Raw genomic sequence first — 23,584 nt, 5'->3', positions numbered from 1 at the left:
TCCATGCGGTGGCAAATGGTGTCTGATGTGTACATTTGTTTAAATCGTGGACCAGGAAACATTCTGTGAAGTAAAAAAAGAATTGGCTGTTCTAATCACTGGAGCCTGGGCAACACCTAGAACATGAAAAAGCCGATAACTCTCTCTTCTGAAGTCGACAGAATGAAATGAAGAGATGGTTTTGATATTTCAAAGTCACAACTTCTACTCTATCAAAGACTAATTTTGATGGGTTTTTTTCATTGTTGTTTATTTGAAACATCATGAAAGATCTTAGGTTCTAAGGGAGGAGTTCAGTGCCAACAGGTGTTGGGAGGTATGTGGATTTGAAAATGAAAATATTATTGGGGAATCTGTAGCTTCTCGAAACATGTAGACTGCTTCACTACCTGTAGTCTTTCAAAGCTTACAGTCTGACTTACAAACATCCCAGTCAATTTAAGTAGTGTTCATTAAAAGCTAAGTGCCCTGAAATGGAGTTTGAGGGCAGGGAGAATCCAAAAGTTCTCATGGCATTACTGGTTCTGAGGTTTTTTATTTATAGGGGAAAAGAAATGCAAGTTAACAGAGTTGCTAACTCCTTCTCTTATCATTTTAGAAACGTTAGAGCATGGATGAAGGAAAGCAACAATGAAATGCGCCAGGGGCAAAACCTGAGATGGGAGATTGACTTCAACTGTGTAAAACCCCGTCTTCATCCTGAACTTCTTTTGTACCCCATAGTAGAGACATCTTCCTTCTTCCTGGGTCCGCAGGCCAGAGGTTTGCAACACTCTGGATGAATGATCTTTCAGAGTATTTGCAGGTCTCTAAGGCTTTGTGTGAGGTTTCCCAAGTGGCACTAGTGGTATAGAACCCGCCTGCCAATGAAGGAGACATGAGACTTGGGTTTGATCCCTCAGTTGGGAGGATCTCCTGGAGGAGGGCATGGCAACCCACTTGAGTAGTTTTCCCTGGAGAATCCCATGGACAGAGGAGCTTGGCAGGCTACTGTCCATAGGGTTGCGAAGAGTCAGAAATGACTGAAGTGACTCAGCACTCATGCAAGCCTGTGTGTGAGCAGGGTGTCAGTGGTAGAGTGTATCCTGATTTGCCTTATCAAGCTCAGGTTGCTCTATGGGCTTGAGATGCCCTTAAAGGTATTAGCCTGGAGTGAAGAGATAGTACTTCAAGCAAACATATGGAGGGAGGCTATAAGAGATGAAGTTTCTGGATAATTTCAGTACTGCTTATAGGGGAACCAACAGACAAGAGCCAAATCAACAGGAACACCTGACATTGCTGCCTGGGTTCCCATTATTCTCCTGGGCTGGGAACAATCTGTTCCTGTTCACATCTTCATGGATGTTATTAAACTATAATCTGCACCAGGTGTTTATGTGGGTTAAATAAAATGTTAGCAGTTCGCATAGCACTTTGTTTCCAAGTGTGTGTGTTCTCAGTGGCTTCATTCATATGACTCTTTGCAACCCCATGGCCTGTAGCCCACCAAGCTCCTCTGTCCATGTGATTCTCCAGACAAGAATACTAGAGTGGATTACCATGCCCTCATCCAGGGGATCTTCCTGACCCAGGAGGGATCAAACCCACATCTCCTGCATTAAAGGTGGATTCTTTACCACTGTGCCACTGGGGAAGACTTGTACTCAAGAGTGTTCAACAAATATCCTTGTCATGCTGGTGCTGGCCAAAAATTTGTTCAGGTTTTTTTGTACCAGGCTCTGAATTAGTAATTTCTGAAGCTGCTTGTAACCTTCACGGGAAGTCATTACACTTATTTTCTCCACTTCTGTATGTACATGAAATTTTCCATAATAAAATACTTAAAAAAAAAATTGGATCTGAGTGAAGGAGAAACCAGGGTAGTAAAAAAAGTATCCTTGAGAAGCAACTACAGAAGTAAGAGCTTTTTTTCCCCAAAGAAGACCCAAAGATGCTCTGAGCTCTGTGACAATGGAAAGACCTTTTATGCAGGCCAAGTCATTAGAAATGAGCCCCTCAACATGGCAAAGCCAGAACCAAGCATGCAAAGTCTGAGATATGTCCACATGTACACATTTATTTGGATTTAGAGAGACAACACATAAAATACTTTGATCATACACAAGTTCATATTTGGTAAGAGGATCAGGTTGTCACATGTTTATAGTTCTTTTTTTATTAGTGTTTTCTGTCTTTAGTAATGGAGCGATGCTGAGGAAGTGTCAATATCTTTCAGAAACACCAATGGGGAACAGTATTTCAGCATAGGTAACTAATCAATACACAGCATGTGCACTTAGCTTTTGAAAACAGGGGGCGCGTGCAAGATGATACCCACTGCTAGGTTCCTGGGTTCCCTGTTCTGCTGCTATATTTACACGCGTGCTTTCCTGGTCCATATTCTGAGGAGTAGCATCTACTCCAAATGATGCTAGCAGGGACAGTACCTGTGAGGTTGGCTGCTGGTGACCCTCCTTATTGGTCTCTTGTTCTCAGAAACAATGAAGTTGCATTCCCTTTGCATGGTGTGAAATCACACAGTTCTCAAAGGAGACTTCTCAGGAGCAAGCGGAGCCAAGGGCACTCCCTGTGAGGGCTGAGGTGGAGGGCTTACCGTGTAGCAGAGAAAGTATGGCACGGAGGCAAGCGTGGTTCTCGGAATATCGATACGGCCAGCACACAGGAATAGACACATCAATAATATGTTGTATAAGCTTCTACAGCAACACATGTTGACTTGCAACACTGCAAATTCAGATCTAAAGTGCACAACCCCAATCTGAGGGGACGAGACAGTACTAGCAGTATATTAAAGGCAACACAGTTACACACAGGATTAACTTCCTTTTCTTTCCTCATGTCCTTGACACAGTCCAGGAAGTCAATACCATTTATGTGTCTCTGATGAAGACATACCACACTTTTTTTTTTTCAAGTATTTAAAAATAAGAAATGCAATATTGCTGTCTAAATGAAAATGGCCATGTCAAATGTGATTAAAGCTAAAACCCAAGTTTTCTAATATGTTCAGTCACTCAGTCGTGCCTGACTCTTTGCGACCCCATGTAAAAGAATGGTCCCATATAAAGGCCTTTGGCACTGGGAATTGCGCTAAAGTTAAAACAATCTCCCTTCCTTCCTTCGCTCCTTTCTTCCCTACTTCCCTTCCACTTGAGCAGATTGCAAACCTACTTTAAAGAACGTTTAAACTACTGGGATCTATCAGGCTTTTATTTACCTCCTTCCCTGGGTTATGGTTGGTAGCATTTCACTGCAGAGAATGGAGCAAGGCTCGCAGCAAACTTGGGAAAGAACCTGGAAAGGACAGGGTGTTGGGGAATGATCTATTGATAAAAACTCTTTCCTGGAATTTCAAACACAGGCACAAATGTTCCCTTTTAAGTTCAGTTGTACTATCAAGTGAAAAAGCAGTCAATTCTGCTGGGGATTCTGGACCCCCTAGGTAGAAGCCTCTTGGAGTAGAGAGGGGTCTGTCCAGATCAGGACATTGGGTTCCATCCTCCAGGCAGGATGGTGAGTTTGATAACTAGCATCTCTGCCTCTGAGATGGGTCCTTTGGGCCTGAGACTCATGATAGCTGGGCAGCTGTGTGCTTATTCTCAACAGCCAAATTCTAGAATGCTTGGCCATTAGACAGAGCCTAGAAGGAGAGGCTTACTCCTTCATAAAATTCTGGGGCATAGGGTTTTCTTCTAATCATCATGCATGCATGCATGCATGCTAAGTTGCCTCAGTCATGTCTGACTCTGTGCAACCCTATGGACTGTAGCCAGCCAGGTTCCTCTGGATTCGAGGGACCAAAGTCACGTGCATCTCAAGTATCAATGTTTCTGTATCCAACTTAGGGGAGAGATGTACGGGCAAGCTCATGAAGCTTGCAGGTGGTTGGATCCTATGGTCAAGTGAGAGGGCTTTGCTACAGGATGAAGGATGGAGTCCTCTTCCCTCCCTCATATACCTGCAGTCTTCCTGATCACAGATCTGAGTGGTCCATACAGAAAGGATGAATGCTCCTAAATGTGCATCCACAGTCTGCGTATATGTGGATATATATGCAGGACATATATAGTTCTCTGCTAGCACTTGGAATCTGACAGTCTGTCCCACATAAATACCTATGAGAGCTCTCATTAGCTCCTATCTCTCCATCAGGTTTGCAGGGGCAGAAGGATGCTTTTAGAATATTATCTTGAATTCTATGGAGCATATGTCCTCTCTATATTCCAGTCACTTTGATCTTAATGGGACACAGAAGATAGAAGAAGGGTCTTAAGATGCTATCTCAAAATCCTGGGTAATGGGACTTCCCTGGTGGTCCAATGGTTAAAACTCCAGGCTCCTAAGGCAGAGGGCTCAGGTTCGATCCCTGGTCAGGGAACTAGACCCCGCATGCCACAACTAAGAGTTCACATGCCGCAACTAAAGATCATGTGTGCCACGACTAAGACCTGGCACGGCCAAATAAATACATAAATCTAAAAAAAAAAAATCTTGGGTGAGGAGCTCATTTCCTCATAACCTCTCATGGAGCAGAAATTAATTACTTGGGATCCCAGAGATGGGGAACTCAGCAGGAAGGACTTCTGTGGGCCTGAATGGGAGGGAATCGGAATAAGCAATGACCTGGGAGAAAATGACTCCTCCCTGGACAGGCGATGTGGCCTCCAGGATGACGTCACTATTCTCACAGAGACACTGAAGGCCAAGTGTAATTTTCTGGGCTTGCCACATCGGGAGTGTGTCTCATTCCTCTTTGCTCTGGCTGATTAGATTTTATTTTCTCTAAGGAATCCAAATGACTTCATAAGAGAATACTGTCTGGAAGACAGCGCAAGAACCAGCATTCACCTTCTGTTTAGAACAGGCTGAAGGGAAATAAGAATAGAGACGATTACCCTCATTAGTCTAAGATGAAGCTCAGTCGTCAGGCCTACAGTGCAGGTCTGCTAAGGTCCAATGGGTGAAAAACCGAAAAGGGAAGAATCGCACTGTCGAGCTGACCAATCGCTTTTTAAAGAAATGCAGTATTCTTTTGTGTTTGTTTTGTAAGAGCCTGAACAGAAAGAAGGCGTCATACTGTTAAAGAATTTTGTGGGCCCTATGTTCCAAAATAACTTTGCTAAGTGTTTAGTTGTGCCTCCATTCAAAGAAAGAGAAAAAAAAAAATCTGGCTTAGTTTTTATATCTGCCCCTGCAGTTTGTATAACCCATATAAAATAAAAATCTATATGTTACAAAATAGGATTTTTTTAATATATATATTTTCCTTTTGTAAAATTATACGTATTTAAATACACTTGATATGTTACTATAGGTAAATTAGAAATTTTTTTCTAATACTATGAAAAAGGCAAGAGTTTTTTTTTTTTAATTGTCAACATATATTTTATATTTACTTTATCCTTTTCACTGTACCCCAGAGAACCTTTTATGATTCAGGGGCAATTTGGCACTATTCAATCCTACTACTCTGACTTGAAAATAAAGTTTGATTTGCACGCTCTATTAAAAGTAAGGGAAATATTTATAACAATTGTAAGCTTTTCCTTATTGATTAGAACACAGCCTTTTGTCACTAATTATTACAGAGGTGTTCTAAACTTAAGAAACGATTTTTAAAAGGAATAATGGTTGTTAGTTTTTGATTTTTAAACTGTACTCTACTCTGACACCACAATATAGAAATAGATTTACTTTGGAACAAACTACAAATACATTTACATGGTTTGTGACAACTTAATTGTCTACCTAGAGAATTGAAACAGCTTAGTGAGCTAGGTTATTATAAATCTTGTCCAAGGCGTTCTATTTCTTCAATCAGGAAGTCAATGTCTTGGTGAGTTGCTGCGGGGTTTGAGATGACCATGCGGAAGAAGTTGACCTTGTCGCCCAAGGGCTGGTAGCTCACCATCGTGGTCCCATGCTCCATCATCCTGGCTTTAATCACGGGAGCCACCTGCAGGAGAGACGAGACCACTGCGATGACTGCTTCTCCCAGGGATTCTTCCTATTATCAAAGAATCCAGTGCCAAGTAGCATTTTGAGTCTTTAACTAAACAACCAGAACCATACCTGTTTTCCCTTAAAGGAACTGCTCACACTTTTTATGAGAACAGAGGGCTAGAACAGTTTAATACATCCAAGATCTCAAAGGTGCTGAAAGGAATAATCAGTGGTGGGCTATCAGGAGCTTGACATCTTATCTTTGACTTTCTACTTAGTATTTGGTGACAACAGGAAGAATCTGATGGTGGTTCCAAGCATAAAAAGTTTAGCAATACAACATTTGGGGGACTTTTTAATCCTTCAGTAAATATAAAAACATTGGAAGTAAGACAAAATTCAGAGACTGGATACCACTATCAAGTGATGTGTGAAAATAAGCAGATTTGTGAGATCTTAAAGCAATTTTCATTCTTGAGATCCTAAAGCTTCCTAGTTTGAAAAAACACTTTTTGTTTTACATTAGAATATAGCTGATTAACAATGTTGTGATAGTTTGAGATGGACAGCAAAGGGACTCGGCCACACGGACACATACATCCATTCTCCGCAAAACTTCCCTTCCATCCAGGCTGCCACATAACATTGAGTAGAGTTCTCTGTGCTATACAGTTGTTGATTATCCATTTTAAACACAGCAGTGTGTACCTGTCCATCCCAAACTCCCTAACTATCCTATCCCCCATCTTTCCCCCTGGCAACCACAGGTTCTTTCTCTAAGTCTGTGAGTCTGTATCTGTTTTATAAATAAGTTCATTTGTATAATTTCATTTTAGATTCCTCAGTTCATAAGATGATTTGAAATATATTTCCTAATAGTGATGAAGAATCAGCTGAGGCAAAAAGCTGCACCCACAAGGATTTAACATTATGGAGTTGAATCACAGACAAGATTTCACCACATTTATGCCCGATGGATAATTACAGCCCTTGGTCCTCTATTGTGTATGAAATTAAGATAAAATGTGAGCGAGTGAAGTCGCTCAGTTGTGTCCGACTCTTTGCGACCCCATGGACTGTAGCTCACCAGGCTCCTCCATCCATGGAATTTTCTGGGCAAGAATACTGGAGTGGGTTGCCATTTCCTTCTCCAGGGAATCTAAATGCTTTAGTTCAGCACAAATGCCTTTTTGTCTCCAGTTCTGAGGACTCAGCTCCCAGGGCTCACCCAAATGAATCTGCAACTCTAACAAGACCTCCTTATTCCATATCCCTTGGATGTACTGCACATATTTTTATCCCTTCACATCGTCCTCAGTCTCACCATGTCACATGTGTTCTGTTTGCTTAGAATCCCTTCTCTTCCAGTTTGCATCCTACAAAGACTCCAAGGCTCCACAACAGTCCTACACCCATGAGGAAGCCTTTGCTGACTTCTGTAATCCACTAGCACATTTTCTCTAAGTTGTAAGTACATGATCCTTAGCCACAGAGTCTGTCTATATTCTAATTCCTATCATCCCCTCACTTATGTGAAAATATACTTCATCTTTGTACCCAACCGTAAGCTCCTGGAGGGCAAGGGAGGGGTCTTTCAGCTCCTTTATCAGCACGGCACTGTCTGCACATGGAGGGCTCCCTGAGTCCTTATTGACTGTAAAGAGTGTCCTGAGAGGAACAGCTCCCAGGATGAGGCATACATTTTGAATTATGTCCAGCTATACGCAGGACCTGTCCATATATTTTACCACTGGAGTTTGTAAATATAACATTGATCTTTTCAGTTCATGGCTGCAAATACGTAACCAGGGATGTAGATATCAGGGAAGCTTTGGGCTTAGGCCAGATCTTTATAGTCAGCAACTCAGTTCACTATGGGAACCATGCCCTCTATCACCGTTGTATTTGTCTTACATGAAGGATAGATTCATGTGACTTTTGAATATCAAGACCACTGGTTTGCAATGAGGTTTTAATCCTCAAAGTACTCAATGTGAACAATCAACATGGCTCCTCAAGAGGATCAGCAGCAGTTTTGTTTTCTACGCATTTCTGAGGCCTGGAGTCTCTTCCACATTGTAATTGAGCACCAGTTTCTCTTGGCAGCTCAGCAATTTCAGCAGATTCCCACTGAGTTGTGAAGTCAGGAAAGGTATGACCTAGTGCTTATGTTCAGCCCTCATAAACATGCTCTCAGAACACAGAGGCAGTCGAGTTGTTAAAAGTCTGGACAGACCAGTTCTGTGTGTCCTGGCTCAGCAGGAAGCCACAGAGGGCAGAGGACCTGTGACCATCGCTGAAGATAGATGTTCCCTAAAGACACGCACTTCTGTCAAGGATGATGGGAACACGACAGGCCCGTTATACAGGCTGAGGTCCAGGTCAGAGGAGCGCGAGTCCTTACCTTGGAGAGGCGGCTCAGTCTCTCTTCATCATTGTCCAGGACACGCAGTCTTGGAGGTACGTACCAGAAGCAGACGTTGGTGTGCTGAGGCTGTGAAGAGGAGGGTAAAATTCATGCTCAGCTCAAACAGGCAAGTTTGAACATTTCAAGAATTTGAAAATTCGAAATTTCCAAATTTCAAATCTGTTCTGCAACTTCTAGATACAATCCTACTTTTAAACCTCTAATCACCTTTGAACTGCCTGACTTTCACACCATTATACAATATTTGTGTGTGTGAGAGAGACAGTTGGATTTATACTTCCGTTCTAAATGGTTACCCCCTCCCCACTGCTTCTCCTTTGTCATGGGCTCACTTACTTGGACAGTACATTCTTAACTTCAAAAAATATCACTGAGAAGAGTTGGAATGGGGACTTCCCTGGTGGTCCAGTTTCTAAGACTTTGCGCTCCCAGTGCAGGGGTCCCAGGTTCAATCCCTGGTTAGGGGACTAGATCCCACATGCTGCAACTAAGACCTGGGTGCAGCCAAATAAATACATAAATAAAATATTTTTAAAAACCACAAAGAGTTAGAATGGACTAAACTTGGGCGGGGGGCGGGGCACTATAGAAATCAGAATACATACCTTTCCATCAAACACCATTTCATAACCTTCTCGGTTTTTGATGATATTGTATAAATACTCCGCCAGCTCCAAACACTTATCAATATGTGCTTCAAATCCTGCGGTCCCCTACGTGAGAGAAGAAGAGAGCTTAGCAGTCAAGCTGAGGAAGGTGGCAAGCTCTCAGGCGAGATGGGGGGATGCATCTCTCTGGACACTGGTGGTCTTCCGGGCCCTTTGGCCTCTGCTCTGCGCCAGCACTTTGCTTACACAAGACCATGTGTGTAGAGGCTTTTCTGACAATTATTCCTCCTTTCATGCTGTCCACATCAGATGCCCCTGTTCCCTTTCATGTCATTACAGCTCTCCATGGCAGAATCCTTTTCTTTCAGAGCCTCTATTCCCCAGCCAATTATTTTGATTACTCGAGGGGAAATTTTACAACTGCCACTCAGAGGAGTAATTATGGAAGTCATTAATGACAGGAGGGCTGGCTATTCTTTTCCTGCAGATAAAAGGCAGCATCAGAGACCACCCCTCCCCCTCCAGGATGTCTGCTGAGTCCCTGCCCATCAGGTGAATTTTCCATTTCCAGATCCCACTTTTGTTCACCCATTATAGAACAAATAGGGTAGGTGCTCAATGAATATGTGCTGGACAAAAGAATCACTGACTCTTGAGAGGCACACAGATGCTCTATTAGCCTGCCATTTTGCAAAGCTTATTAGATTTCCCCTTTGGGGATAAGTGGGGCTTCACTGGTGGCTCAGGTGGTAAAGAATCTGCCTGCAACAAGGGAGGCCCAGATTTGATCCCAGAGTCGGGAAGATCCCCTGAAGACGGGAATGGTTACCCACTTCAGTATTCTTGCCTGAAAAATTCCCTGGACAGAGGAGCCTGGTGGGCTATAGACCATGGGGTCTCAAAGAGTCGGACATGACTGAGTGACTAACACTTGGGGATAAATGACTCCTGTGTCTGTAATGGGTGAACATTATCACAGAGGCCTTTTACTTTCCAGCTGTTGGAAGCCCAGGATCTGGACTTACGAAAAACAACACAACAGCCTTGGACTACAATGATTTCACTGACAACGGAATACACTAGGGCAGCAGTCCCCAACATTTTTGGCACCAAGAACTGGTTTTGTGAAAGACAATTTTCCACAGACCAGGGGTGGGGAGAAGGCTTCAGGATGATTCAGGCACATTACATTTACTGTGCACTTTATTTCTGTTATTATTACATCAGCTCCACCTCAGATCATGAGGAATCAGATCCTGGAGGTTGGGGACTCCAGCACCAGGGAATTACTTTTCACATGGCTTTACTCCTAACTCCACTGGTATGTGTGGAGTTCTACAGGAAAGCTTAGAGAAACAGCGAATGCTCGTCCCAGGAACTCTGAGAACAGACCTACCAGTGATTAATCCAACCTGGAATCCAGAGGAAGTAATAACGGAGATAAGATGGGCCCACTTTCCTGTTAACACACAGTCTCATCATCTCATCTAAAAGGGGGATCTAGCAGAACGATGACTTGTAGCATCGGAAACAGATTTTTAAGAGTAAGCTGCATTAAAGAGAACTGATGCGTTCAGAAATCCATTTCTTTAGGGACTGCCACCCTTGCTGACTGATTCCTGTGACTCCAAGTGTCCACCTGATGCCTGGACATCCAGGTCATCACCCGTGCACTCAAAGAGTTTGTGGGTGCCAAAGATTTACCATTGGTTTGGACCAAGCTGGCAGTTTGCATCCAGTTGGGATGTACATTAAGTAAGAGGGAGGGGAGTTTACTGTTAGCCAAACTGTATCCTTGGGACCAGGCTAGCATTGGATTTCAACTTGCAGGGACCTGATCCAGGATCTGTTCAGAACCAGTATGACTCTGACCCTGTCCAGCCATATGGCCTTGGCTAACTTTTCTGGTCACATGGGAATGATGGTGCCTGTACTATTTCCCACACAGAGACACAGTGAGGTGAAATGAATGCTCTGAAAATGAGTGTGAGCAAGGTGAAATGAACGCTCTGAAAATGAGTGTGATTGTACCATAAAGGGAGTAGGGTTACCAAAGACAGGATGGGAGTTCTCTAGCCCTGCTAGTCTGGGACTCCACTCTGGCTAAGCTCAGGAGTAATCCATCTGCCCTGTTGAGATGAAGGCTGACACATCAGGGGACTCTGATGTGCCTGTATAAGTCTGGGGTTCCTCCTTTCAAATTAGGTGTTCATGAGATAAGATCCATATTTTATTTTCAAGATTTTGTAGGTTTTTAGGAGATTCTCTGAAATTCATTATATTAATATCAAATGCTTGCTGAACCATTACAGACCACACAGCTCTTCCTGTGAGAATGATAAAGGCATCTACAAAGCCTTATCAGGCAAGGCTTCTCCATGACCCAAATCACTGGGAAAGAAGCTAAAAGCTCAGATGACCACTTCTGGGTGGACAGCAGGTTCCCAGTTTCAGGGCTACGTTGAAGGAGGTTCAGGAGAAAGATGTTTTTTCTTATCCCTCATCCTTACACACTCATAATGGGTTTGGATGGACCCACTCAGGCCCTCTTACTTCTCATCTGAATGGTAACATCCTAATTCTTCTTCAGTCAATTGAGATGCTCCACTAGCTCAGCATATGCCCTTCAGCCCCTGCCTGACCATCTTCCTGGGATGTCCTTTCTACCAGCCCTGCTGGTCGAGGTCTTACTTATCCTATCCATCCTGTTCACAAGCAATCTCAAAGGTCAGTTCTTGATAAATTATTTTTGGCTCTCAAATGAGGACTGAGCTCTCCATGCTTTAACTCTTCAAGGTGTGTCTGTGTTTCTTTTATAACCAGTTGTGTTCTATTTTTTAAAAAAATGTTTATTGGAGTATGTACTACGCTGTGCTTAGTCACTCAGTCATGTCCAACTTTGCAACCCCATGAGGCTCCTCTGTCCATGGGGATTCTGTAGGCAGGAATACTGGAGGGGGTTGCCATGCCTTCCTCCAGGGGATCGTCCCAACCCAGGGATCGAACCCAGGTCTCCCACATTGCAGGCAGATTCCTTACCATCTGAGCCACCAGGGAAGCCCTTATTGGCGTTTAGTTGATTTATAATGCTGTGTTAATTTCAGGTGTACAGCAAAGTGACTCAGTAGTGTGTTGTTGTTTACTTGCTAAGTTGTGTCAGATTCTCTTGTGACTCCATAGCCCACCAGGCTCCTCTGTTATTGGGATTTCCCAGGCCAGAATACTGGAATGGGTAGCCATTCCCTTCTCCAGGGGATCTTCCTGACTGAAAGATTGAATCCAGGTCTTCCGAAGTGGCAGGCAGATTCTTCACCACAGAGTCATTGGTTATACATATACATATATCCACTTTCATTTTTAAGATTCTTTTCCTATAGAGGCCATTACAGAGAATTGAGTACTGGGCTGTACAGTAGGTTCTTATTAGTTATCTATTTTATATATAATAGTATGTCAATCCCGATCTGCCAATTGGTGTTCTGTCTTTTATGATGGTCATTGGTGAATTTCTCTTTCCTGCCTGGAAACTGTAGCCCCTGATCTCATTCAGCAACAGATGCTCAGTAGCCACTTATGAAAAAAATTAAAATTTTAGAGAGAAAGGGAACATTCACCCACTCAGTAAGGAGGGCCAGACATCCATTTCCCTTTAATAGTTTCTCCTGGTTTCTTTTTTCCCTCAGCTATTTGCCAGTCCCACGGTTATCTACACTTTCATTATGGAGGTCAATCAGAAAACTATAAGAAAATCTGCCAATCTGCATAATCACATACAAACATCAAGATTTACAGTAAAAATTCAGCAGTTACATATTAAGCCATCACTGGAGGCCTAAAAAAAGGGACTCCTTTTAAGATTTTTTTCTTTTTTTCTATCTACACAGAGTTTTAACAGAGGTAATCTGTCAAGATGAAAAATACGTTCTAGGATTCTCTAATAAAATAAAAGGTTTACCCAATAAGAACAGAGTTGAGGACAGACACAGTGTCTTTGCCAGTGAAAAGCTTACAAATCATGTCACCATCCAGAGTACCTTCTAGCATTCCACATCAGGAGGCTCAATTTTTTTTTTTTGGCATTAATTTGCTCCAATCAAGTTGTCTTGGATTTAATACAATTGTCTTCAGTGCATTTAGCTCCATTTGTTATTAACAGGTGAAAGAATAGGAATTTATACTTAGATTACTATATTCCCATGGTTTATCTTACTAAGGAGAAAATGTGGATTCACTGGAACATTGTCTTCTCCAGGTGTATCGGATAACAGAGGGTTTGCAGATTAATGTCACATTCCTTCTCTTCCTCTTTATTATTGTTTTTGCAAATGCAAAACAGAATGACATGGTCAACTCTCATAGTTCTTCTTAGGGAGAGTGACTTCTCCTGCCCTGCCTGGCGTTATGACAGGGTTAGGCATATCAGAGGGTGCTTACCCTTGATCTGGGTTGTAGGACTGTGATTATTACTTTAATAGCTGTTATCATTTCCTTTTTTAAAAAAAACACAACTTTAAGTTGAAAACCAAATGGATGTTTTTGTCATTTAGATGTCTAGATACTTAAGGCTTTGTGTAAGGAATTTAAAAAATAGGTGTCCCTATCCTCTAAGTAATTCAAGTTCTTTTTTGAAGTTCTTTACTATAGTCTCTGTCTGTATTTTACACAGAAACAATATGTTGACTTTCATTAATTATACAGAGTTATCCACATGTCTTCATTTCTGTTCACATCTTACACATGAATGTTAGAAAATGAATTATTCCTTCACACAAAGATGATGTACAAGAACTAATGAAACTATTTTAAATTCTGGATGATGATAAACTAATTTTCAATGCGAAACATATGTGTCTGTAAGTTACAAAGTCACTGTGACTTCTCTCTCTCTCTCTCTTTTTATCCCCTCTTCTGGTGCCTCTATCTCAGCCCTTTAGAAACTGGATCCTCTGTCTTTATTTCAAGCTTCACTGGTCCTGCTCTTGAGTTCACACCTGATGTCTTCCACGTGATTTCTCTGAGAACCAGCCGGCTGCACCAAGCTGGCAGGGAGGCTTCCGATGGAAAAGCAGCAGCAGGATCCGATGAACCATGTCAGATACATTTTTGTGTAAATATAGCTAATGATCATGATCTTAATAAAAACACCAGGGGAACAAGAGACAAAAAGAGGGAGAGGGACACTGAACAATATTTAGAGACCAAGCTTTCCTCAACTTCTTAGCTGATGTTTACCTCTGTCATTTGATCATTCCCACCAATCAAGGAAATGAAACGCCTGCTCATCTGAAAACAGCCTGAGAGTATACCAATAAGTCTACATTCTTGATGGATTTATTACTGCCAAATGAAAGTGTCATTGCCAACAGAGTGAGTCTTGACTTGGGCAGTGGGGACCAGATACCTGTCCTTGTCAGGTGCTCAACTTTCAAAAGAGGAAGGAGTCCCCTGCCCAGATCAAGGGCTTTGAGCCCACTCGTCACACACCTTTATGGGGCAATAAGTCACCCTGGGCCTCACTCCAGGTGGCTGTCTTGTACTTAGCAATACTTAAAGAAAACTCAATCAGGCCAAATAACATGATGGAGGTTTGCTGGAAGACCATGTAGTCAGTCCAGCCACCCCTGGAAACCAGCTAAGAATTTTTGCACATTAAGCAAGACCATCTTTCTAGTTAAACTGCCTTTTTCCAGGATGGGTTTAAAGAAGATTCCATACAATATTAAGTTGGTCAAAAAGTTAGTTTGAATTTTTCCATCAGATGTTATAGAAAAGCCTGAATGAACTTTTTGGCTTACTCAATAGATGTCCACTGTTTCACTGCTAAGTCCCCTCTTTTTCTTTTTAGCCATCCGCCCATTTGAACTGTTTAAGGAAATTCAGTTTGCTCAAACACCAGCATATGGACTGGGTACTGTGGACCTGGTCCATAGCTCTTTCTATAGACCTGACGAAGGAGCCATTCTGTGGTCTCATCCAGCTGACCAAGTCATTTGCTTGTTTCTATGAGGCTGACCCTGTCACCTCTTTGTGTAAGATATGTAGAAATCTGAGAGCTGAATGTCCCTGGGGGTCCAGTGGTTAAGAATCCACCTGCTAATCCACAGGACACGGGTTCTATCCATGGTCGGGGAAGATCCCACATGCTTCAGGGCAACTAAGCCTGTGTGCAGTGCGACTACTGAAGTCCATGAGCCCTAAAGTCTGTGCTCTGCAATAAGAGAAGCCATCACAATGAGAAGGCTGTGCGCTGCAACTAGAGAACAGTCCCTGCTCACTGCAGCTAGAGAACAGTCCCTGCCCACTGCAGCTTGAGAACAGTCCCTGCCCACTGCAGCTAGGGAACAGTCCCTGCCCACTGCAACTAGAGAAGGCCCATGCACAGAAATAAAGTCCTACCACAGTCTAAATAAATATATAAAATAACTAAATATTAAAGGAAAGGAAGCTGAGAGTCAAATTTGTGGACCATTTCCCAAACACACTGGACCTAGGTCTCACCAGCTTCCCTCTCATCTCTCCCTTCGTCATGTTTCCCGCACATACTCTTAACAGTTGGGCTTTCCTAGCAGTTGGGTTTTTCCAGCATGTCCTCACTGGCTCTAGCCATTGCCTCCTGTGGGAGATAAATGAAACCAGGTGGAAAGTCACCAAGCTGTGACATTTAAGTTAGAAATCTGGTCAAAGTGAAAAATAAAATCGTTGACCTTCCCAGCCTGCTTACATTTAGCCACACATGTGTGCTCTTGGAAGCTATAATCAGGTCCAGCCAGTAGCATACAACATTGGTTACAGAGTTCCATGTCTGAGAGAGGCGTGATCATCCACAGTTAAATTCTGAGGCAAATAGAGAAACCAAACTAAAGGAGGTCACTAGGAAGTTCCAGGGTCTTTGAAAAAAGCTTTATAACTAGAGGTTACTCTACGAAATGACAAAAACAAGCTATCATGCTGATTTTTTCCTTTTCTTTTTTGTTCTCCAAACAAATAGTCTACATTTAACCTACCCAAATGATCAATCACTAGGTAAAAACCAAGAATTGGGACAAGAACGGCAGTGAAACAGCTCTTAGGAATCCAGAGAGTCTGCTGTATAAAGCAACATGGATTGGTTTTTTAGATAAATGAGCATTAGAAGCAATTTGGCTTTAACAAAAAACAACAAACACACAACAGATTTCTTATATTTCTGCTCATGTAGAATGCAGATTACTAGATCTAGGATTCAGGAAACTTAGTCTTGAGTAAGTAATTTTCTATTTGGAAGTTAATTTTTGACATGTCCTAACAAGGGTCACCAGATACAGCGTCTGTTTTTAGTTGCCATTCAGCCAATTCTGGGGTGCTCACCTTTGCCCTCCACATTAGCCAGAGTTTAAAAACATCAACGTGGCGTCCGCACTGCAAGGCCTTGTCTCCAGTGTCATAGGACAGGTCATAGTGTTTATCTTGTTGGAAGAGGTAGGAGGCATGCATCTGGTTGCAACTCTGCATCAATCCCTAGAAGAGAAGAGAAAAGCTAGGAAACCCTGTGCTTAGTTGCTCAGTCATGTCTGACTCTTTGTGACCCCATGGACTGCAGTCAGCCAGGCTCCTCTGTCCATTGGGATTCTCCAGGCAAGAATACTGGAGTGGGTTGCCATGCCCTCCTCCAGGGGATCTTCCTGACCCAGGTCTCCTGCATTGCAGGCAGATTTTTTACCATCTGAATCACCAGGGAAGCCCTTAGGAAACTCTCTACTGACTTTATAATGTGTTCTATTGGGTTTACCTTGTGCTGGAAATTATTAACAAAAATATATAAGAAAGAGGAGCTGAATATCCTGAAGAAAGAAAACAGTAAGAATTAAATGAGAAAAAAAGTGAGACAAGTATCTGAGCAGGATAGACTGTTGCGATAGGTCAGTTCTATGGGAAAGAATGGCTTAGGGTCAGCTATTACCAGAGGTTAACATCAGGGCATATTTATACTTTTACTCTCCTTCTTAAGAGAAGGAATTCATCTTTTTTTTTTCAATTTGTTGATTATTTCTGCTTAAGCTTCACAATACCCTTTATTGTGGCTGGTTATTAATAATTCCAATCTTACAGATGAGACTGAACGTCAAAAACTTTATGTAAGCTGCTCTGTAGCTTTTACCTAGAAATGGAACAGTTGGGATGTAAATCCAGCTCAGGTGAATTTCAGTAAGAAGGCTTTTTTAAATTTTTTTTTTAAAATCACAGTCAGAGTATAATGTTCATTGGGAGGATGTCCTGATGTTCTGGTTTTGCTTAATCAAACTATTTTGAAAACTCTTTGGTTTTATAAATTATCATTAGTGTGATTCTCCTACTGTTTCATTCATATTGAGTTCAAGTACTTAATCATTTAGCTGTAAGGGTTTGAGTTCTTTATGGAAATCACAGTTTTTAGGACAGTTCATTGTGGTGGTGGTGGTTTAGTTGTTAAGTCATATCCAACTCTTTGCAACCCCATGGACTGTAGCCTGTCAGGCTCCTCTGGGGTTGCCATTTCCTCTTTCAGGGGATCTTCCCAACCCAGGGGTGGAACCTCCATTACCTGCTTGGCAGCAAGATTCTTTATCAGTGAGTCACGTGGGAAACCCAGTACAATTCATTGCTATTATCTTAAGATGCTAAAATCTAAAAAATAAAGACATTGGTACTCTGAGATCTTCAAAATAGTGACTCTTTCAGATGTCATGCTCCTCTCTCAAGAGGGATTAGAGTTTGGGCACTGTGTTTTCATGCTCACTTGCTTATGGTAGTTACAGTGGAAAGTTTCGTTGTCAGTGACCATTAATTTACCCTGGCACCGCAAGCTAACTATGGAAAATGGGTGGCAAAGTGATTGAACTATTTCAGAGACCAGTGAATGAATCATGTTCTCTAAAACAGCATCGTCAGCCTCCTTACCACACTGCAATTTGTCACGAGCCACAGGAAGTCTTTGACGCTTTGGTTATCTACAGTGTAATTGTAATTTTACAGAAAATTTGGCATTGACTTTTTCCCTTTGTGACTCATGACAAGAGAAGAAAAGACTAAACTGTGATCACTTGGTTGAAGTTAGAAGTGAGAGCCCCTTTTGAAAGTTCTCCAAACTAAAACGAAATGCAGCTAAAATTTGGTCTAGATCCTCAAAGACCAGACTAGGTCCCCAGATGGTAATAACAGATTGGGGCTCAGTCTTGTAGTCTGGACATCATATTCAGTGGAATTCATTATTTGTTTGAGAGTGGGAGAAGTTCAGTACAATGTAATTGTAATAGAGCAGTAGAATGGGACTGGAAAGCCAGTAAGACTAAAAATTGCAATAGGTGAATCTATTTTGTTTCATGGTCCCAGAAACTTGGCACCATTTTTCCCCCAGCCATGCAAGCTCATAGCTAGGTGCCTTCAATCCTAAGGGAGACCACCCAGGGAGTGTGGAATCATGGATAGACCAGACCAGCTTCTACTGGGATAGGAAAAGCAACTCAGAGCACATCACTTCTAAAAGGTAAGACAGCACCAGTCTCCTTGTACAAAAGGACAAGTAGAAGTGAGATAAAAAGGGGAGATCATATTCTGATTCTGAGCCACTATATTCCAAACTTTAAAATATATGACTAGCTTATGGCTGTAAAAGAGTTGCTGTCAAAAAAATTCCCCTGATCAAATAAACTTCAGAAACCATCATAAATATCATCTTTTTTCAGATATTTATAAAATACATCAGCAATTAAAGGTTCAGATACTCCCTGAAATTACGAAACTTGTTTTCAACTCTTTAAGCTAATATATTCCAAGTTTTTTTTGAAAACCAAGAACTCTCTTATCACAGAATATCATCTAATAGAATGATATTATTCCTTGGACCTCTATAAAAGAAATGTTATGAACTCTTGGATTTCAAAGGGATCCTAGAGCTGTTCATCTATTGCTTCCCCCTTCTTCTTTTTTGGTCATGCCACAAGGCATGTGGGACCTTAGTTCCAAGAAATTGAAACCTTGCATCCTGGAAGGTGGAAGCATGGAGTCGGGCAGTCCCTATTCCAGCCCCTTCTATCTTTCCATCCTCTTTCTAACAAGTGCTTGTCCAATCTCCATTCAGTCAGCTCCCCTGATGATGCATTTATTCATACATAAGTCATTCACTACCTGTTGGGCAGCTTAATTTTTAGAAAAGCATTCCTTTTATTGACCCCAAGTCAGACTTCAAATCATGGTTATTGTGATTTTGTCATCAAAGCCGTACCATCCAATGTGACTAACTCAGCTCCCTGAAGCCTTAAATAAAAAACAAATCTCTCCAACCTGAGTCATTTATGTTGTGAAGGCTGCTTTCCTCTCATCCCTTTAAGTTAAACCTTTTCTAGCTTAGATTAAACATCTTTAGTTCTTTCAACTACCTCTGCTCACGTAGATTAACGTTCCTCACTATTGGAGGTCTTGCTTAATGGGGTCTCCTATACGATTAGATGCTAACCTGAGCAAACCTCTCCAAGTGTGGTTTAACCAGAGGCCAGTGAGGGACTGCCACCTCCCTCACCCTGAAACTCCACTTCTTTCAATCCCATGACTAATTTTTGAATGGTATTTCTCTCTTGACCCACTGTTGACCCTGCAGCTGAGTACAACCTAATGTCCTATGCCTTCTACACGAGCACAATAATTCAGCCACGCATGGAACATGACTGTCTCGTCTAGTCAGAATATAACCATCTTATATTTGGACATAAGAGCAGGGCTTTACAGATATCCTCATTGGCAATTTCCCCTACTGTAGATGTGGCTCACTGTTCCATTCTGTAAAATGGTCTTAATTTTGTCACTGCACACGTTACTCTATCCAACCCCAACTGCAGATGTGGCCACGAGTGAGGAAAGACATACCTCTTCTCTAACCAGGAGAGCAGAGCACTGCAAAGGAACGCCCATCATCTTATGCGGATTCCAGGTCACAGAGTTGGCCCTAAAGGAAACAAATCAGGTGAAGAGAGTGGCACCCATGACAGGCTCAGACGACCCCTTGTGAGGGCTCAGGGTGCTTGGCACTGTTTCTCAGGCTCCAACATGACGTTAACTTACAAAACAAGAGGGGGACCCTTCAAAATCTACAGCCTTTCCTTTGTCTACAAAGAGAGCAGGGAAAGGCTGGTATCTCTCTTCAGCTCCATGGTGGTCTGAGAGCTCTGAGTGACTGGGGCCAGCCTGTCCAGGGTCCCTCCTTTGGCCACCACAGAGCAGGGCACCAGGGGGTCCCTCATGTGCCTTCAGTGTTCCCGCCTCTGACCCAACTGTAGTGGCCTGGGGCTCAGAGCAATGGCTCATTCCGCTGCTGAATTTTGTTCTTTTCCCAGTCCAGTTCCTCCTTCTTTCCACTCAGTTGATGACTAAGTGTTTCAAATGTGTTCTTTTACAAAAGCTAGCTCATACCCTGCTTCCATCTCTTCTCTCATCCAGAGATATCCTTTTGGACTGCAGGGAAGATAGCCTGTGGCTCCCATGGCAGCTCTCAGCCTATTTGTTCCAACACCCTTGGTAAGCAGGATACTCTCTCACCAGTCACAGTGATGCTCAGCTCAGGGGGTTATGCTGTTTGAAACTCCTAAACCACAGTCCTGGTTCAGAATCCTTTAATAATAAAAATTGCTATTATTATTATTATTTTAATCTGGATATACTGTCTTAGCTGATGTTTGGTTTCCATTTCCTCCTCCACCGGGTACCATAGTTATTTTCTAGTTCTGTTTACAGCTCTCTCCTCTTCCTTTTGCCTCCAGCCTAAGTTCCAATTTGTAGGGTATGGCTCACGGTGTCCCCGCACTAGATCCCAGGCTATGCGCCTAGTCTGGAGTCCTGTCAGTTTCCTGAACCACTTTTCATCACACCAAAGTCTGTTTAGTTCTCAGAAAATTCTAGTCTCATGATCTTGGGTCTCCTGGTGCTATTTCCTCTTCCTGGAATGTCACCTCCTACGGCTTCAGTTGGTTACATCCTATTGATATTTAATCTTTTAAGGCCAATCAAGTATCATCTCTGCCGAGTTCTGCAACTGCCTTCAGCTTCTCTCCTTCTCACTCACCGTGCTGCTCAGCCCCCTTCCTCCTCCAGCTCCCGGGAGAGCAGCAGCTCACTTCCCATGAGCCTCTGCGCCGGTCTCTGAGAGACCGAGGCATCCTCGAGGAGGAGACTCGGGAACGTGACCTTGGCACCAACAGACTCACAGGAGGAAGGGGAGCAGGACAACACGCAGCGGCTCCTCCACAGCGTTGAGCAGTACTGGCCCTCCTCCAGCTGAGTGACGGACGGGGCTCACCCCACTCCCAGCACTCATGGTGCGAGGACCTTGGGAAGAAATGAGATGCCAGGAAAGAGCCCATTCCTCTACTTGATGAATGGCGGTCAGCAGCTGGCCCGTCAGGGAACACTTACTGGCCTAGGGATCTTATCTGAATCGATGAATAGTCTGGCTCACTGTCTGGTCTTTCTTTAGCTTTGACACTGGCTGTCAGATATATTGGAAGTGAGGAAAGAAGCCAAGCTGGTTCATGGCCAGATGGGATGGCTATACCCCTGGACAGAGGACTGAAAGACTTCATGAATAATAAAGAAACGGGTATCGAAAAGCTCCTTCTAGGAAAACAGCTCTTTGCTCTTTAGAGTGAAACTAGAGTCAAGAAACCTGGGCTCTGAGCAGTAGGTAAGTGTTGGTTAAGGGAGGGGAGCTCAGGAGCCAGACAGTCTGAGTTTGCATCCAGGTTCTATCACTTGCTAGCTGTGTGACCTTGAGCAGGTTACCTTAACCTCTCCATGCCTAGATTCCCTTGTCTATATAAGGAGAATAATAGGAAATTGTTTGGGACCTCCTTGTGGTCCAGTGGTTAAGAATTCACCTTGCAATGCAGAGGATGTCGGTTCAATCTCTGGTCGGGGAAGTAAGATCCCACATACCACAGAGCAACTAAGTCTATGCGCTGCAACTACTGAGCCTGTATGCAACAACTAGAGAGCCTGTTCACTGCACCAAAAGACCCTGTGTGCCACATGCAAATAAGACTCAACGCAGTCAAATAACCAAATGTTAAAAAATAATAAATCATTTGGATAAAGTGCTTATAACCACATCCAACACAATAAACAGTAAATAAGCCTGGCTCTTGCTACTAAGTTCAACTCTATCATTTAGAGCTTTGTGACCCTGGGCATATGTACACAGCCATTCGATACGTTCTATACTCTTCTATAGCTGGATGCCCAATACTGACAAAATGCAGCTTTATCAGTAATGACACTAAATGGAGAAGAAAATAGCTGTTTTCCACGTTTCTGACTGAGGGTGTTTACTTCTACACAGCGGCCCATTTGTCTTTTTAGACTAGAAGCTGTCAAGTCCCCCACTGACTGGTCCCTGAATTCTCCCAGAGGGGCTACCTCATAAAAATGCAAAAAGATGCAGACAGTGATTCAACGACATGGCATTAGTTCATGTGAGAAATGTTGGCAATTTGTGAAAAGCAGCCTCAGGTTCATTTCAAAATGTTTTGCCTTGAAATGTTATTCTTCTGTGACTTTCAGTAAGTTTATAGAGAGCTGAGCCCCCTAGGGCTCTTGGGAGACATTTCTCAGTGCCCGCCTGTGCATGCCAAGCTCAGAAGATCCCAAACAAACTGGTTAACTAGCCCCCTCTTCATCCTTCCAGATCTCTTCTCTCTCCTCTATTCTGGACCTCAATTCCTCACACCCCTTTTCCCCCATTTTCCTCCCAAGCATTCAGCCCTCAAACCTTAGTGGTGTGGTTTCATTCTCTTTCTTTCCTCTCCTATCACTCTTTGCAGTTTTCTTTTTAAGTTCTGTATAAAGCACTTTATTCTGTAGTACCTTGGTGCTTGATTTGCATGTGTGTGTATGTGGATGATATATGAGAATCACTCGGACATTTTTCAGCATTCACATGCTACCTACATTTTCTATTTCCTATGTGGCAGGCAATGCTCTAATTGATTCACATGGATAATTTATCTAATCCATGTAGCCCTGTGATGTACACACTGTCATTGTACCAGTTTTATAGATGGGGCAACATCTTGCCCAAGAGCACATAGCTAGCAAGTGGGATTCAAGCCATTGGTTGTCCACAGGGTCCTTGCAATAATGGTGACCTAATGCTACAGGTATCCACTGAAAACCGTGGAGAGTCTGAAATGTTTCCTTTTGGGGTGTGACTGGCATGCTGCTGCTAAGTCGCTTCAGTCATGTCCGACTCTGTGCGACCCCGTGGGCAGCAGCCCACCAGGCTCCTCTGTCCCTGGGATTCTCCAGGCAAGAACACTGGAGTGGGTTGCTATTGCCTTCTCCAACCTGTTACCTAGATGCCAGTAAAAAATGGAAACATCCTTGTGGTGATTTAGTCACCAAGCCTTGTCCGACTCTTGTGCATATGCGTATTGAAAAACTTCCCCAGGCCACTGTGATATACTCCCAACACAATGGTGCTAGATTTCTGATGTAACATTTGAGAAAAGTGTTTTATATACAAGTTCATGTTAGCTCAATGAAAGACATCTCCCCAAGAATGTCCCTCACTGTCTTCAACACAATATGCAAAACTGTAACA

The 23,584-nt window shown here is 42.8% G+C and overlaps 1 protein-coding gene across 1 annotated transcript in view; it reads right to left on the bottom strand.

Moving 5' to 3' along the window:
- Positions 1-2,039: 2,039 nt before the first annotated feature.
- GAD2 (glutamate decarboxylase 2) overlaps positions 2,040-23,584 on the bottom strand; it is a 64,340-nt gene continuing 42,795 nt past the window's right edge. Inside the window, exons 12-16 of the mRNA XM_004014229.5 lie at positions 19,861-19,939; positions 16,330-16,479; positions 8,980-9,087; positions 8,351-8,440; positions 2,040-5,959 (exon numbers count right to left, since the gene is read on the bottom strand). Of these exons, the coding sequence (XP_004014278.3) occupies positions 5,786-5,959; positions 8,351-8,440; positions 8,980-9,087; positions 16,330-16,479; positions 19,861-19,939 (601 nt within the window). The 3' untranslated portion in view covers positions 2,040-5,785. The remainder of the gene's footprint in view (positions 5,960-8,350; positions 8,441-8,979; positions 9,088-16,329; positions 16,480-19,860; positions 19,940-23,584) is intronic.

This window comes from Ovis aries, chromosome 13 (assembly GCF_016772045.2).
Source record: "Ovis aries strain OAR_USU_Benz2616 breed Rambouillet chromosome 13, ARS-UI_Ramb_v3.0, whole genome shotgun sequence".
Lineage (NCBI taxonomy): Eukaryota > Metazoa > Chordata > Mammalia > Artiodactyla > Bovidae > Ovis > Ovis aries.
This window is presented reverse-complemented; position numbering and strand designations above follow the sequence as displayed.